Raw genomic sequence first — 17778 nt, forward strand, 5'->3', positions numbered from 1 at the left:
AATTCTTAGATCCTCTGGGAAAAATAGTACCTCAGCCTCTTAAAATTAACAGCAACTTTTTAAGAGGAGTATATGGATGGAACAGATTAAATACTACCTTTTTGTTCTTATTCTATTCCTCATTTTATTGCTTTGGGGGATGGGGGAGAACATGGCAGCATACTCCTTTGACTTTATTTTATACTTTCACAGTAGAAGCAGATCTCAAAGATTATTAATTAGATCAAAGGAAAAGCTTTCCCATTCCTTCTTCAGACTGTTTTCACTTCAAAGGGTCAATGTTCTTAAAAGAGTAAAATATCTCAGGTTGGGTAAAACTGAAAATTAGTTTCAGGAGATGTAAGCCTTATTATGAATTTCCCTATTCTTAATCTATACTGCCTAGGGAGGCAATGACTGCTCTTAGTTTTCTATAAGTTGTTTTGGACATTTATATCTTTCTTTTTCTCTAATTTCCTCTTTTATGTATACCTAGAGAGTTCACTGAGTGCCATCTCATCCACTGTGCTTGTGCATGTGTCTCTCCTCAATTTATAAGTAAGGGACCACCAAATTTGCTATTGCTACTATCCGTAACCCTGTTACTGAATATTTTCAGATAGCCAAAATAGTCAAATGTTTAGAGACTGTTTGTTGCTTTTAAACTTTGTTTCCTTTCAATAACATTACATAGAAAAATGTCCTATTATGTTACCTTCCCACATCTTTCCCATTATTTAGACACTATGTAGTGATGCACGCTGTTCAGTTTGCAAGATTATCTAAAAATATTACACAGCAATAAAATTGTGAACTCTAGATAACAGGGTTTTTTTAAAGTTCTCATGTTTACCATATTTTCTACAACAGTTGAAAAAATGAAATTCCATTAAAAAGAAAACCTCTTAACACAAGTCCGAACCTCACGTAGCAAATTACATGAATGAATATAGTTATTATTAAAGTGAAAAAAACTAAATATTTACCTCATCTTGCTGGGAATTTAATAGCTGCAGCTTCATATGCTTCATGTAGGCCATTGTGATTGGCATATTATAATCAATCATGCTGGTCACCAGTGTTGGAGGTTTTCCATTATCTGCAGAATTAGAACATATTACATATAGTGTGATAATTATAGGGTTATACAAGCAAATTAATTGCAAACTGAGTATATAGAATACTTTCTACTTTAGGAAAGATTTATCAGCAACTGCTGCTTGATAACCTCCATGAAGATTACAAAAATTTCTTCATAACTATAAACTTTCTACATAACAACAGAAATATACTGAGGTATTTTGTATAGTAAGTTTTGAAATGCAAGCCCCATGACTAATCACATATGTTCTTCATGATAAAATTCAAGGTAGCCTACATAGGATTTCAGGCAGCCTCCTGTCTCACCAATCCTGATTTTAATTTCAGCAAGAAAGCTACATCCAGGATATATGGTTAACTTACAATGCATCTTAAATGTGTGTCAGCACACTGCATGTACCTAGTTGTCTTCTAAACTGGGCTTTCATTGTGCTTGTGGCATACTAACATGATGTGCCCAAACTGACTAGTGCTGGCTGTATCATTAGCCCAGAATGTTGCATGTGGCATGGTATGTTAAGGCCAGTAACATTCTACATCTTCCTTATTATACTAAAAGATATTATGCAAAGGCCTTCATTGACCAAAGCCATGAGGGTGATCAAGGTCCATATCTATGGCCATCTGGTGATAATACTACTTTGAAAGATGTAACTTATTCAGAAGGAAAAGACCAAACAAAAGTGGAGGAGTGACATTATACATGAAGGAAGTGCATTCAGGTATTGAGATCCAGGAATTTCAGTGCCAAAGTCCAAGAGAATTTGGATAAAAATACAAGGCAAGAAACAAAAAGGTATTATTGAGGAGGTGGGAGGAGACTGCTGTACACCACCAAGCTAGGAGAATATCTGGATAATGCCCTCCTGGACCAGTTTAAAGAATTTTCAGGGATGACAGACATAGTAATAAAAGGAAACGTCAACAACCCAGATGTCTGTTGGAAAACCAGGTTGGCCATAACTGCAAATTCCTCAGTAGTCTTGCTGACTGTTTCACGTTCCAGAAGACTGAAGAAGAGAACAAGAGAATCAGTCCTCCTAGTTCTGAATGAGAATTTTGGGAAGAAGTGACCATATCATCTTTAGATTCAAGATACTACAGAAAGAGAAATTGGAGCATAATAGTATGTGCACAGTATATTTCATAAAAGGCAATTTCAACAGCCATAGAAAAGTAATATGCAGGACCCCATGGAAAAAAATGCTGAGGTCTAAAGTTGTGCAAGAAAGTTGGAAACTTCTCAAAAACAAGTTACTGGAAGTATAGTTACACACCATTCCAATGAGAAAAAATGGACAGTTTAGGAAATTGCACAGAGGGCTCTTAGGTGAGTTAAGTGTTAGAAAGGATATATCAAGGAAATGGAAGGTGGATATAATCACCAAACAGCTGAATCAGTAAGTAGCTAATAGCTGCTGAAATAAAGTTAGAAAGGCTAAAGTGCAAAAGTAACTTAGACTCAGAAGGGAAGCTAAAAGCAAACAAAAGGCTGGCTGGCTGGCTGTATTTATTTATTTGTGGTACTGTGACTAGTAAAAGAAAAAAAAAAAAGAAGGGGTGGACCATTAGTACGAGAAGATAATAGGACAGTTACAGGTGATGGAGAGACAGCAGAGCTCCTCATGTCTTATTTTGCTTTGGTCTTCTCCCCAAAAGGGAACTGTGAAGGAGGGAGTGGCAACCCAAGTTTTCAAGATTGTTGTCAAGCCCCTCATAGTTGGCAACATAAGGAAGCAACAACAATATGGATTTCAGAAAGGAATCTTTAATGCTAGTCTAAGATATGAAAATGGCAAGAGGTGGTTCACAAACTCAGTAATATTGAGTTAATTAAGGGAGAGTGTCATTTCTTGACTGAATTGCCTGAGATAAACACCAAATGTCTCATTCCCAGCTATCTCACAATCATAATATGATGTGAATATGGATCTGAAAATTAATGTTTCAAATGCCAATACAATTGTTTTTGACAGGGAAAATGGAGTGAACAGTTGCAAATTACTATAAGTGTATTAATATATTTTAGCAGAATATTTACTAAATATGGGGAAATAAACAGAGAAACATTAAGATATGCAAATGCCAATAGAACAATAATGTGTAGTATGTGGCCTATTGCAAGGTAGGAATGTTTGTCCAAAAGTAGCAAAAAGGAATGTCTATAACAGCATGCTTCTGACTACTTTGTTATATGGAATGAGAGTTAGTTATGTGAGGAGAAAATAAAGTAATTTCACTACAGTGAAAAAAAATGGCTTATCAATTAGTGTGGATTCAGTACCAAAGTGAGTGACATGTACAAAAGAAGTATATTGAGGTGGTTTACTCTTATAGAAAAGAAGAATGAGAATCAAATTGCAAAATAAATATGCAAAGAAAAGTCAACAAGTAGAGAACAAGGGACAGGCCAGGAATCAAGCTTCAGTGGAGTTGAGATCCTCAAAAATAAAGAAATGAGAGAACTTTAAGAACAAAACATAGTGAATGAACTGGTGTGTGGACATGGTGGAAGCCAGGATAGTTTGCAAAGACAATTAGGTATGGAAAGTTATAGTGAATTGTATTAGTATATTTAACTATGTTTTTTCTTATGACTTTACTATTTCTTATCCCTTTTCTGCACTTTACATAAAGTTGTTTTACCCCAAAAGCTAATTGCTGTATTAAGTATGCTAGAGAATAAGCCAATGAATAACACAGGATGGAAGCAAAGAATCTTTAGGCATCGTTCAGGGGTAGGAATCATTGGAAGACTTGAAGGAACAGGTTAGGGACAGATCATCATGGAGAAAATGCTAAGAGTCAACATGGACTTGATGTCACATAATCAATCAAACAAGCAGGAGTAGACAGCTGATCTGAGAAAATTGGCTCATGTGTCAAATCTGCTTTGGCTTCCCTCAAAATTCTTATGTTTTCTGTGAGAAAGAACCTTCCCTCTACAATTCAAATGTAATTGAACACATCTGTACATGTATGGAGTCACAGGAGAGAAAGTTGTTATTTATGCTTGGGTTGTGTCTAGCATAGGGTTTATCTGTACTTTAACCAATTGTAAATATTATCATGGACATTTTATTTATCAGATTTGGACTATACCATCCTCCAGGATCTCAGGACTGCATACACTGCACTCACCAGACCCATTTTTCCCACTATCACAACTCTGAGGGGCAGGTTTGGCTGAAAAATCGTAATTCATGCAGTGAATTCATCTTAAATTGCTTCATCATATTACACTGATAAAGGGTACTTATTGTACATCATTCTAGAAAAACATTGTAAGCTTTTACATCCAAAGAAAATTAATGAAAACTATCCTGTCCTTATGGTGGATATATGAGAATGTACATGGTATTACATATAATCCTTTCAGAGAATTCCAGAGACGTACTACAGTATATTGCTAATGCATAAATGAGATGATATGAATTGTCTAATTATTCTAGTATACAATTTTTTATGAGTCTTCACTTAAATCAGGAAAATATAAATGGACATTATGAATAAAATGCTTTACATCTTATTATTTGACACTAAACCTACCCTTATGATCAGCTCCATCTGGGTTTAAATGCATTCTTTTCTGGCACTCTGAGCAGCTCATCAGAAATCGTGTCACCGCTTCTCTTGGTAGAAAGGCATAGGTCTCTGAAATCTGAAATGAATAATGAAATATAGGCACTATTATATAAGCTGAGTGAGTATGATTTAATAGAACCAATCATTGTATTTCTAAATAAAATATATACTACCATAATTTCTGAAAGTCCAATAAAGTATGCCCTGAATACTACATAGAATTTCAAGCAATAGCAGTTTGCTTTGTCTACCTACCAAATCAAGTCATCATGTTAAAAAAAATCACTTTTGCTTATGACAAAAAAAATCAAGAAAATAATAAATACACAAATGATGTCTCCAAAATGTATTTTGCCCAAAGTATTTGCCTTTATCTGTTATAGCTCCTATTCTTTTACCACTGTTTTTATTCTGTCCCCAGTTTTGCCTTTTGGTGATACTTCGTTAATTGCATGGCAGTTGTAGGCAGCAGCTGGACAATCTCAGGAAACGATGCAGCTACTTTTAAGAGTTGCCATAGTGCCATGTTGGTGCTGCATTGCACATTTATGGAAGCAAATTCAAAGCACTGAATAGAGTTTAAATTAAGCAAATAAATGTAACTTATAGTAGAGGTTTTTTAAATGCACAATGGTGGAAGTAGTGGCTCTTGCAAAGTTATCTTTACTATGGGGATAACATAACAAATTCAAACTTGTTAGCATTTAAACAAGAAATATTGATGTCCTCATCATTCCAGAAGCTGCTGTGGACAGAAAAAGGGAAAAAGTAGTTGCATATCAATCTGTCATGATTGAAACCCAATACAGCAAGGAAACTCCCTTTCTTAGCAACAGTTACCATCTCAATACACATTTCAACATAGGCATTCATTCCAAACCATGACATCAAAATCACCTAACATCACAACAGAAGCTCCTTCCTTTTGTACATGTCTCGTAATGTTTCATTGTGCATAAGGGACAGACTTTGTATCACAATGTTAAGATGTGACTCCTTATGTTGCCCACCCTCATTATTATTTTCTTGATTACCATGTGTTTCCACCAAAAGCCCCCATCCATCCTGTCTCTAACACAGCTCTTAGTTCCACTTTCAGTGATAAACAATTACATTGGACATTGCCATGTTGCTGCCAGACAGACTGAACCAGCAATCCTAAAAATTAAGACTGAAAATAGTCAGTTCACATTAGTTAACATCACTAGCATATTCAAAATTTGAGTGCACTGAAATTAATGAAGCATTCTTATGGATTCATTAGCAACCTGTATTTTGGGGAATGCTTCATTTATTTTAATCAAAAAATCATATTGAATTCATAATTCATTCAGGTAGGATAGGGATTTTGCTTTGAAAATAAAAGAGTTAAACTGTAAAACTGACGTACATTTCATACAATTGAACTTAATAGTCAGTGTAGTGTATGGAGAAGTGCTGGAGTGGGACTAAGGAGATAGGTTCAAGTCCACCCTCAGCCGTGGAACACACTGAGTGACTTTAGACCAGTTACCCCAACTTATATCAACTTACGTCACAGGGTATTGTGTGGGGAAAAAACAGGGGAGGGAGAGCAATGTTTTCTGCCTGAACTTTGGGCACACAGAAATAAATTTTGGATACCTATCAAAAATAGCTCATATGGCAAAATACAATTCTCATAGCATGATACAAAACTATAAATATTGTTTCCTGAATAGGAAAACATGACCTTCTCTGTATATTAGCATCTATATACTACTAAAACTTTTGTGTCTGTAACCTTCAATTGGGTGAAATGGTGCATCATAGGGCAATGCCTGCCTTCTCAAGCCTCTCTGAGCTCGCACACACGCACACACCCACCAGCACCCCCCTTTCTGGGCCTCTTTGTACTCACATGCACCCTGCACCCTCTTTCCCTGGCCTTCCTACACTCCCACACACAGACGCACACATGAACCCACCACCAGCCTCCTTCCCAGGCCTCCCTGTGCTCGCACACACCCACCAGCACCCTCCTTTCTGGGCCTCTCTGCACTCACACACACTCTGCACCTCTTTCCCCAGCCTTCCTCACTCCCCCACACACATGCACGCATGCACCCACCAGCACCCTCTTTCTGGGCCTCCCTGCACTTGCACACATGCACACACCCATTCGCATGCACCCCGTGCCCTCTTTCCCTGAGTGCACTGCAGCACACACACCCCCGCCAACTTGCACACAGCCTGCCAGGGCCCCCACCTCCCTGTGGCACCCCCGTGCTCCTTACCTGGGACTTCCTCCACTTCCCCCACTGCGGGACCCCTGCAGCAGAGATATCTACACCTCACACCAAGCCAAACTCAACAGCAGAATACAAATATGATTTACAACACAACTGAGTGTGTGCGTCAAAGAGAAAAGGATGACATTTAATGGCATATACTACATATTTATAACAATGATTAAGAAAAGAGAAATATTAAAACTGGAAAATTCAGGTTTTAGCCTTCATATTTTCAATTGCTGTACTGTAAACAGCAACTGTTTTTTCAGTCAGAGGAGCTGAAAAAGGCAGAAATCGTTTTTTTCTTTTAAAAGGAGTGTGTGGATTAAGCAATTCCAGGAAATCTATAAAAATTAGTATGAATGATAAAAATGTTTTAAATAAGCAAGATAAATATTCAGCAGCAGGTTTCACTGAATTTGATGGAAATTATGGAAAAATGGTTACAGATTTATTAGATCATACAGACAGCATTTGTAGGAATAGTTTGTATAAATTGTAGCAGTTTATTTCTGGTATTCAGGATTCAAACTTTAAGTATAATTAACATAGTTTTCGAATATGTCACTAATGATGTGCCTAAAATCCTATATTCCAATCTGCAAATTTAATATATTTTTTTCTTCACTGAACTGGTTATTATATATGCTTCTAATATTTTATAAGTCACTCAACAACTCTCTTTTGGAGGAATAAAGCAGGATTTTTTTTAAAAAAAAGTTTCAATTCTACAATAGAATTTAATTAGAAACATTAGACAAATTACTACCTTAAGCTTTCTGGGGTTTTTTTTACACATTTAATTTTAATGCAAATGAATAAAACAAGTAACATGTTAAAAACAGTTTATCTGTGTGTAGTTCCTCACTTGCTGTCTTAGTCTCTTCCTCACTTCAGTATTATATTTAAAGTTTTGCCTGATCAAATATTCTGGATTGTGAGGCCTTGATGAATTCAGATCATAGACCCACAGCACTGTGGATGCACAATATGCATTGTAGGAGAGAAAATCAGATGTGCAGAAAAGACAAGTCAAAAGTTGGATGTGAAATATTTTGGATATAATCCAAGAAAGCAGGAAAGGGGATAGTTATAATCAAAGCTGCAATACTATATCAAGTTTAAAACTGAATCATCATTTAGTTTACAAAAGTCAAATCCATTTTTCCATTTAAAAAATCCAAAGTACAAAAAAAGGCTAAAATTTTAAGCATACTCTTTCTAATGAGAAACGAGTAATTAAAAGCATTAAGGCCCCTAATTTTCATGATAACTCTGTTTAAGTAAGGAAATACCTCTGAAATGGTGACCCAACAGGCTGCCACAGTCAGCCACAGTTACTTGATCATAATTTACAAAGCTCCCTGCCAGCTTCCCACAAGGAAAGTCAATGGGGAAGCCGGCAGGAAGTCAAAAGTTGCTCCCACTCCCACTGCTTTTTTGCCCTTGGTCATTCTGTTTCTCTGTTTAGGTAAGGAAATATCTCTGAAATGTTGACCCAATGGGTCATAGGTTGTAAAGTATTAGCTAATTTAGAATTCATCAACAAAAATTTAGAATTTATACTCTACTTCATTCCCAGAATTATTTCACTCAGTCTGGGCTACAAATTCACAATAAGAAATATCTGGGGTCCCAACTATACTGTTACCATTTTCACTTCCTAAACCAGTGTTGTCCAAACTTGGCCACTTTAAGATGAGTGGACTTCAACTCCACTCCAGAATTCCAGGCTGGGGAATTCTGGGAGTTGAAGTCCACTCATCTTAAAGTGGCCAAGTTTGGACAACACTGTCCTAAACTCTCAGAAACAGTTTCAAGCTATCCCACAATCATCCTCATTACCCTTCCCCAACTTGAAAACATGGAGCATAGGATGTTATATTATCACTGCCCCTGAGCTGCCATAGGCAGCAAAGTAAATAAAACTCCACCACCCTTACTCCATAAAAGAGAAAAATAAAATAAATAGCCCCCTCTAAACCCTTACTTCATGTTGGGTCCATTTGCCTGGACTTACGGGGAAAAAAAAATCTCAGTGGTTCAGCTGCAAAACTATCAAGCCACCTTTCCCTTTGAAGGATTGCTAATAAGGCTAAAAACTCAAAATCAAGGAAATGAAGGTGATGCAGGAATTACCTCCAGTGGAGAAATGGTCTAGCACAAGTTTCTGAAGCTGCAGTATTTCATACTATTTTAAAGAAAATACTAGTTTTAGTAATAGTTTTACTGCAGTTTCAGCTATACCAATGAGCCAAAAATAAATTGACTGTTCTCCAATATGATATTGTGTGAAAAGAGAAATCTAGCCCTTTCATCGAATCAATGCAGAATTCTTGTGTGGAGGTGCACAAAGCGACATTCCTCTACATGCCACCTACATACAGCACAGCAAGTAGAATTGTAGCACACACTGTAACGGGATGTGTGCTGCAAATATTGTTAGCAGTGTTATTCATCCAATAAAACAGAGATGGAACAAGGTCATGCCTCCATATTCCTTTTTCTGTTTCTAGGCAACTTCCTTGCTGAACTCTAGTATGTCATGAAAGAAGAAGAAGAGATATATGTATTTACTCTTTTTAAAAAAGATGCTCTTCTGAATCCATCTTGCATTCCATATTCATCCTGCTGTGTCCTTCATTCATCAAATTTGCATAACAAGTGGTACACTTGCTATGTTATAAACTGCAGTAATATATTTCCAAACAATGTCCTTTCTAGTCCATGACAAATGCTAAAAAATTGGAGTAATCCTACTGCATTATTGTTATTAAATTATTGATGACTTAGAAAAAGATGAGAAAGTATATATTTGATATGGTGTATATAAAAAAAGCTAGGCATACTGTAGATGTAATGAATTATCATGCTGGAAAATGTACTCAGTGAAAACCAAGACAGTACTCTTTTGGAGGTGGGATTTTGACTGCATTTGAAATTTCATCCATTGAAGCATTGTTTTAATAGGTTTGACATGTTTTAGGCAAATTTTTGATCACTATTATAGATAACCCGCAGTGGGACTTAGATGAAGGAGTGAACACTCCCTCTCTTGTTCTGCTTGATCTCAATACCGTTCTTCTTCATTCCCCTTCCCCATCAGGCCTACTCAATCTGCTCGAGATATTGGATGTAAGAGGAGAAGAGAAAAGAATCTGCCTCTCTGGCAGATCTCATGTCATCAGCAGAGTAGAATCTTCAGATACAATCTAATAGATCTACATGCATTGTATTTATGATCTTAAACGTATGGATGCATAGCATATTTTAATCCATTAATGATATAGTTTTGCAAATTTTGGCAGATAAAACATCTTTGAAATGGATTTATTCATGCTAAAACTGATTTTAAAAGTGTGTGTGTGTGTGTGTGTCAAATTGATAATTTATGAAAAGGTTTTGTGATTTATTGCAGGTTTTAGGCGTAGTCATCAGCTAAGTTCCTGTGGATATAAATAAAATAATTATTAAAGTCTTCCCATACACCAATATAAGGTATGCCTATGCCATGAAGAAATTACTTTAAAATTATGCACGAACACACACACATACACCAGCCTGGATAACCTGAGATATAAAGCAGCTCACTGAGCAATATTACCTGATATGGGAATTTGTCTTCAAAATGTGGTCTAGCCTACACAATAGCAGTTAGTGTAACTGAAGAAATTTAAAACAGCTTCCATATGGTAGCTGTTAAAGATGTGAACAATTAAAATGAATATACCTATGCCTTTTATCCTGAAAATTGTGTATATTCAAAGAATTCCAGCTGAATTGTGTACTTTCAAAAATTTCTTTTATTCTCCACAATATTTATTTTCTCTATGCCATAAATATCTTGAGAGAACCATCTTGGAAAAAGCAGCTACAATGACAGAAAGTTAAAAAAGAAAAAAATCTCAGAATATGTGAGGAGGTAACCAGAAAAAAAGCATGTAAGTTCAGATGAAATGGAGTTTATCTTTGTGTGATTGTGGAGGTGTTACTGCATTTATACAACTGAATTCTTTTTTGTTGCCTTAAGAACTAGGTTTAGTATGAAATCATTTTGAACCTGTCAAATAAAATTTTGATACAGGTACTTTACTGATATAATGAAACAGGGAGCAGGCTGCTCATAATTTTGCTACTGAAAGACAGACTGTATGTTAAATAGGGCAGATACATTACTTGATGTTGTGATAGCTGGCATACAATTTACTTGTCACATGCAGCACCCATTAGTACTCATCTATTTGACCACCAACTGCCCTACAGGCATAGCAGCTTTGACATGACAGCACACTTACAATTCATGTAAACATCCAGGTTCTTTCTCCAAGTGTTTTTTTCAGTTTTATCCTCTACCTCCTTGTTAACAAACTACCATAGTGTACCAAAACAAATTTGCCAGCTTTAAAGTGCCACAAAAACCTTTGTTATTTTTCAGAGAAAGACCAAAGAGACTTAATCTGTCCACACATGCAGCTCAAGAGAAATAAACTTGCAAAAAAACAAGAATATGCTGACATCCAGATAATGGCAACATTAAAGTGGAAAAGAAAGTGTTTTATCTTGTGCACATATTTAATAGCGAAATCCCTTACTTTTCTACTCAGAAATAAGTCATACTGAGATTAATGGAACTTTCTCACAAATATATTTATGTAGCATTGCAACATTAGAAAAGTTAATTTGATCTAATTCCTGCATTAAAAAATGAAGGAATAATTCATATTATTTCTCTGTGAGGGAAAGACAGAAAGTAAGGAATCAGGGAAATGGTGAATTAGCTTGACTGAGAGAATTGACAGGCAGAGAGAAAAAAAGAATGGGCAGATTGGCTGAAATGATTAGTTAGCTAACAAAAGGAAAATCAACATATTGAAAATTATTTGAATGGGACTTGATTGGGGCCAGAATCTGGGGAGATAATGAGTATATAAGGGAAAATGATTTCACTGAGAATTTGTATAGAGAATTGTATATTCTCTAAAATGTATATTTTGGAAACTAAATTAATTTTATAGGAATTTATTTAATAATGATTTGGGGAAATCAACTGAATTACCTTTCGATGAAATTAATGACACAGGAGAAAAATTAATGTTACAGGAGAAAACTGTAGATAAAAATAACGTTTTGTGTTTTTGAGACTGAGCATTTCTGCTTTTTACTTAGTTTCTTTATAAGTTACTTGTTTTATCCTCACCAACTTGTCTTCAGTTAAATGGCGGCTGTGCTATATGGAGCAAAGTGCTTGCCTTGACATTTTTGGGCAAAACCCTTCCCTCTTCCTTATTCTATATGACAAATTACTTTGGTTATTTTGCCTTCACCAGTCAGCTTTTTATAAAATGGATGTTTCACAACTATAGAAACTATTTTATGAAACTGTTCACAACATTTTCTTAAAATGCCAGATGTACCAGTTGGTCCCTAAAGGTTTGGAACACTTGATTACATACTTTGTTCTACAGAAAGGAGGGGAGTGGGAATAGAAAAACTGGAAGGTTGCAAAGCCTATAATGATATTTCTTCATTATATATCCAGTGCATTTATCTCTCCTAATAAGAATATTTATCATGTTTTTTCTATAATGAATGATACTGGTTTGGTTCCAAGATTACTAGCTTGTACCAAAAATTTATTTCTATGCTAAAAAAAAAAACACACCCTTACAACAAACTTTTAATTACTGTACCCAACACTCCTTAATTCTATTATTTTTATATATTTTTATATTTTTATTCATTCCTAAAAGAGTCAGCTGCTCATCCTCTCTCTCTAAATTGTTAAATTAAATAAAAAGCAGGTGTATAAGGGCCCATTACCTTAACCAAGAATTATAGTTCTGTGATGTTTTAAAGGAACAACTTCCATCTGAAGGACATTTGATCAAATCATCCCTTCACACTAAAACTTTGTTTCACTTAAGGCATCAAATCAAATCAGGTGCTTTCAAATAGGTCTGGAGAAATTTAAAGGTGATTCACAGAATGGATGCACTTTCTGATTTTGCAAATTCTTGAACACCATTGAAGTTTTCCTTCCATATGTGAACAAAGCTGGGGGTGAGGGCTGAGTGCTACAATGGTTCTCTAATTTTGTTCTGAGTAGTCAGCCAATGAGTTTTATCACATCTGTAAAATCATGCTTGTCAGAACACTATCAGAAGTGTGAGGCTATTCTGCCACACTCTTCTGACAGAATTTGTTTAGACAAGTTGATTTGGAGGAAGAAAGGATTAGAAACTCTGCTGTTCTCTTTACAATCTGATTTGCTCTTTCTTGTATGATCCTCTTCTTTTTATTAAATCCACACTCTTTTATTTTTATTCTTAACTCTCAATCTATTCATCTAATCTGTAACATAGTCTCTGTTAGTCTCTGTAGTCCAATCTGTCTGCAGTTGTTCAGATCATTCTGTCTTCTATTTATTCCCTTTGATACTCCTTAATTCCTCAAATCTCCTCCAAAATAAAAAAATAAACAACAATTATTTTTCTTTTAGCTATTTCTCTGTCAGGAACAAGTACTAAGTGAATTTTCATTACATGGGAAGGTCTCAGTGAGCTTTCTGTTATATGATTGTGTATAATAAAGGTTATTTTTATATTATATTGTATTATATATGCAATAGTGATAAAACACACATTTCTCAGAATTTTTTAATTGAATAGGCAGCACATAATTCTCAGAAAAAGCTTACCCTACCAATCAGCTATACCAACAGGCCCTTCAGCCCAGGAAAGCAAGTGATAGGAGGATGGTAGGCTTTTGATTTTTAGTAAAGGTTATTTTTGAAATAGTTTTTGGGGAAAAAGATGTTGGAGGAGATTGGCTTTGATTCACTAGTTGTCAGGTTCAGCCCAAGAACAACAACAAGGCAATCCAGTCCAGTATAGCTCCTTTGTTAGCTTGCACCTAATAGACAGAATCTCGCCAGACTAAACCTGTGCTAAAGCCACTAGTGGATATACTCCGTGAGACCCTAGGGAGGGGCTAATCTCATCCTCTTCATCTTCCCACGGTCCTGTTGCAGGCTGAGGAAGCGCTTGCTCAGGAATGCCCCCCCTTCCTCACGATAACCTTGATCCTCCAGGCCAGTAACCTCCTCACACATGCCTTCCATTACACTAATCTTCCTTAAAATTATTTTAAAATGTTATTATGCCATGCCATGACCTCCCTCTCACAGTGCCTGGAGGCTGTTAAGGTCTGGATGGGAGTAATGGGTTGAAACTGAACCCTGGCAAGATGGAATGGCTCTGGGATTGGGGCTCTTTGGTCCATGGAGAATTGCCATCCTTGGTCTTGGATGGGGTTGCACTGCCCCAGACGGACCCGGTGTCTAATCTGGGGGTTCTCTTGACTCCTGCTCGAGGAGTAGGTGGCAGTTGTGGTGAGGAAGGCCTTTGCACAGCTGCGAATTGTGCACTAGTTAACCCTTTCCTGGACCAACAGTCCCTGCTCATAGTCACCTGCATCCTAGTCACTTCCTGTCTTGACTACTGTAATGCTCTCTACATGGGGCTGCTCTTGAAAAGTATCTAGAAGCTTCATCTGGTTCAAAATGCAGTGGTCCGCATGGTTTTGTGTAAGTCTAGAGTTGCATACGTGTCACCTCTCTTGCGGGAGCTGCATTGGTTGCCAATTTGCTTCAAGATTCAGTTCAAGGTTCTGATTATCACCTTTAAAGCCCTACATGACTTGGGGCCAGGTTATTTGAAGGACCACCTTTTCCCTGTTATATCTACCTGACCCACCAGATTGGGGAGGCAGGGTATGTTATGGATCCCCCCCATGAGGGAGGTCCATCTAGTGGGACCAAGAAGGACCTTCTCAATGGTGGCTCCCTCCCTGTGGAACATCATCCCCACAGAGATAAGACTGGCCCCCGCCTTGATAGTCTTCTAAAAGGCCCTGAAGACATGGTTTTGTCAGTGGGCCTGGGGATCCCAGGTTGATACGGAGCCCATCAAGTGGTTTGTTTGAAAGTATTGTTGTCGCTCGGGGGATGGGGGTGTAGTGGGTTTTGTATTTGGGATCTTATTTTTGTAAGCCACCCGGAGTCACCGTGAGTGAGTTGGGCAGCCATATAAATTGCTTTAATAAATAAATAAATAAAATTATAGGAAATCTTGAAGTTATTTGTCTTAAACTTTGCAGCATTGATGTTTTTGAAATGGTCTATCATCTCTGCTGTCTTACCCCATGAAGAGGCTGCAGGAATGTTCATGATTCCCTATTAGTGTCAGTGGTCAGGTTTTTTATTGAATTAATCTCAAATTCATTGGAATTGAACTTTGTTGCTTTTACATATATCTCAAAATTCAAATTCAAACTGAATATTGCTTTCTTCAACTTGGAACTAATAGTAGACTTACATACTACTATTAACAATGTCCCGTTATAATGTAAAAGTACATTATTTCACTAAAAGATAGATTAGATAGGTAGAGAGAAGAGGACTCAAGAAGGAATGTTTTGTGATTGGAGAAATGAAAGCTGGGGTATCAAAATTGGGTCAGTATGAAAGTAATAGTGACAGCCCACATTACAATTAAGATCTTGTTAAGGAATAAAGTGATTCAAACTTTTAAAAATAGAAACTTATCATGTTTCCTGAAGATTGTACACCTGTTACGATTAGTGGGAAACACCTTCTTTTGCTATTTATATATTACTTAAATATTCATATTTATATTCTTAGGTTTAAGAATAACATAATTTGTTTCAAGCATTTCAAAAAACAAAATTTTAAAACATAAAAGAATCAGCTTGTTAACTAAGTAAAGTAGGACATAGAACATACACATACACCATAATTTCTCTATCACTCAGAGGAAAAACTGCAAGTTATGAAACATTATTTAAATGTACTTAGTGAGTTGGTGCTGATCTATCTGATCAACATAGGTCCTGTTATGTATTCCTTTACACTAATTCAAATAATTTATACACTATTGGGATAATATAGTATCTGCATTTTTTTTTCTTCCCTTGGAATCCAGATATCTTAAAGCACATCTAAGTTTAATGCAAGTCAACATAGATCCATGTAGGTGTTAGGGATACATGATTTGGTTGAAAGTGACAGATAATTGACAAATCTGCCTAATTATCTTAGATAAATCATAGCGATATGCCATTCTTCTTGATGTAAGATTATTTACTTACTGCTTTATAGGTTCTTTTTTGTCCAGCATGTTTTCTGATTTGCTCTCCGTTAGGTCCTGTTTCCACATGCATGGAGTAGATTATGTCAAAGAAATCTTCAACAACAGCTACCTGTCTTAAAGACAGCTTTTCATCTACCCCAATTCCATCCTAGGAAGAAATGATAGAAAACACAAAATGAATACATAAATTACTAGGAAACATATCTTGTTGCTAGAGTAGATTGAAGATATTGACATGGATATCTAAAGATCATATACCACTTAACAAATAAATCAGTAATATAAATATTATGACTACACAATAAATATAGAATATTTATATAAGATTCTGAGTGCAGTTATATTTAATTGGGATACATGAATCAGTTAAGATCTGATTCAAAATTGCATTTTGATTCGCAGAATTGATTCGGTTTGAACAGAATTTGTGAACAAGTTCAATAGAATTATATGTATACATATCCAGAAGTCCACCTAATTTTTGAACTGATCTGAAGATACCTGATTTGAACTGATTTGGGGTACTTTGATCAAATCATCTTTGAATCAAATCTTCAAATTAAAATTTCACACAGCCCAGTATTTAGCCCAAGTAAGTAATTGTATTACTATTTTTTTCAAAGAGTTGTAAGCCTCAACTATCTTATTTATGGAGAATCAGAAACAGCATATTAAAAATCTATTATAAACTCATTCATAAATTATTTGAAAAAATGAAACACAATATGGCAACAAATATATGGAAAAGCCATGTAGGTGTATAAAGGTACAGGTGAAGAAAAGAAGCCTGCACTTTAATTCTGGCTAATATAAGTATAAAATGCATCAAATTATATTGTTAGTAAAAATAATAAGAGTATGGAGGTTGCATCCAGAGATGGATTTACAGAAAATGAGATACCAGGGTCATACCATGTTCTGACATGTAGTGTTAAAATTCTCTGATATGATTCAGCAGTGAGCAAAATGCATTCAGCACTTCTTCAGGATTTATTTAATTTGTTTTTAATCCATTGAGTCTAGGGTTGAAAACCAGCACTGAAAATAGTTACCAAAACTGAGTCCAACGGAATCTTAAAACAAATTACCGTATTTTTCCGACAATAAGACACCCCCATGTACAAGACGACCCCCACTTTTCTAACCCAAAATTTAAAAATCAATATTTTAAAGATAGTGCAGAACACATTTTTATTTAGTAATTAGTTAACATTGACCTGATACACTCGGTGGGAGGAGGTCAAAACTGTCTCTCTGCAGCTCTATTTCCAGGCTCTTTTGCATAACTGATTACATTCAAGCACAAGTGAAACTGCAGATAGCTTGTCTCTGCAAACAGCCTTCCTCTAATTGGTTTGTTCAGCATCAGCTGACGTCAGTTACATCAGGCTCGTGATTGGAGGAAGTCTGTTTGGGAGACAAGCTATTTCACTCATGATTGGAGGCTAGCAGTAGGAAGAAGCCTCTCTGCAGAAACAAAGTTTGGCAGTTTTGCAACCGCGATTCTCGGCTGACTTCCTTGAATAAGACGCCCTTCAGTTTTTAGGGTAAGGATTTTAGAAAAAAGTATTGTCTTATAGTCGGAAAAATACGGTAAGTCCTAGTTTTACCTTCCTTCAAAACAAGGTGTTTGGATCCATAAATGTAATCAGGGCATTTTATTCACTATCCCTTTAAATTGGTTAAGTATT

The 17778-nt window shown here is 36.0% G+C and overlaps 1 protein-coding gene across 2 annotated transcripts in view; it reads right to left on the reverse strand.

Annotated features, from left to right (window-relative positions):
- Positions 1–16229, reverse strand: part of NOL4 (nucleolar protein 4) — an 84178-nt gene extending 67949 nt beyond the window's left edge. For both annotated transcript variants that reach the window (XM_015889957.3, XM_015889956.3), the window contains exons 1-3: positions 16086–16229; positions 4630–4741; positions 966–1078 (exon numbers count right to left, since the gene is read on the reverse strand). In XM_015889957.3, coding sequence (XP_015745443.2) covers positions 966–1078; positions 4630–4741; positions 16086–16157 — 297 coding nt within the window. In that variant the 5' untranslated portion in view covers positions 16158–16229. The remainder of the gene's footprint in view (positions 1–965; positions 1079–4629; positions 4742–16085) is intronic.
- Between the last annotated feature and the right edge of the window lie 1549 nt (positions 16230–17778).

Source organism: Python bivittatus, unplaced genomic scaffold (assembly GCF_059951505.1).
Source record: "Python bivittatus isolate LINGU-HERP-01145 unplaced genomic scaffold, Pbiv_v1 ctg000840_np1212, whole genome shotgun sequence".
NCBI classification, from domain to species: domain Eukaryota; kingdom Metazoa; phylum Chordata; class Lepidosauria; order Squamata; family Pythonidae; genus Python; species Python bivittatus.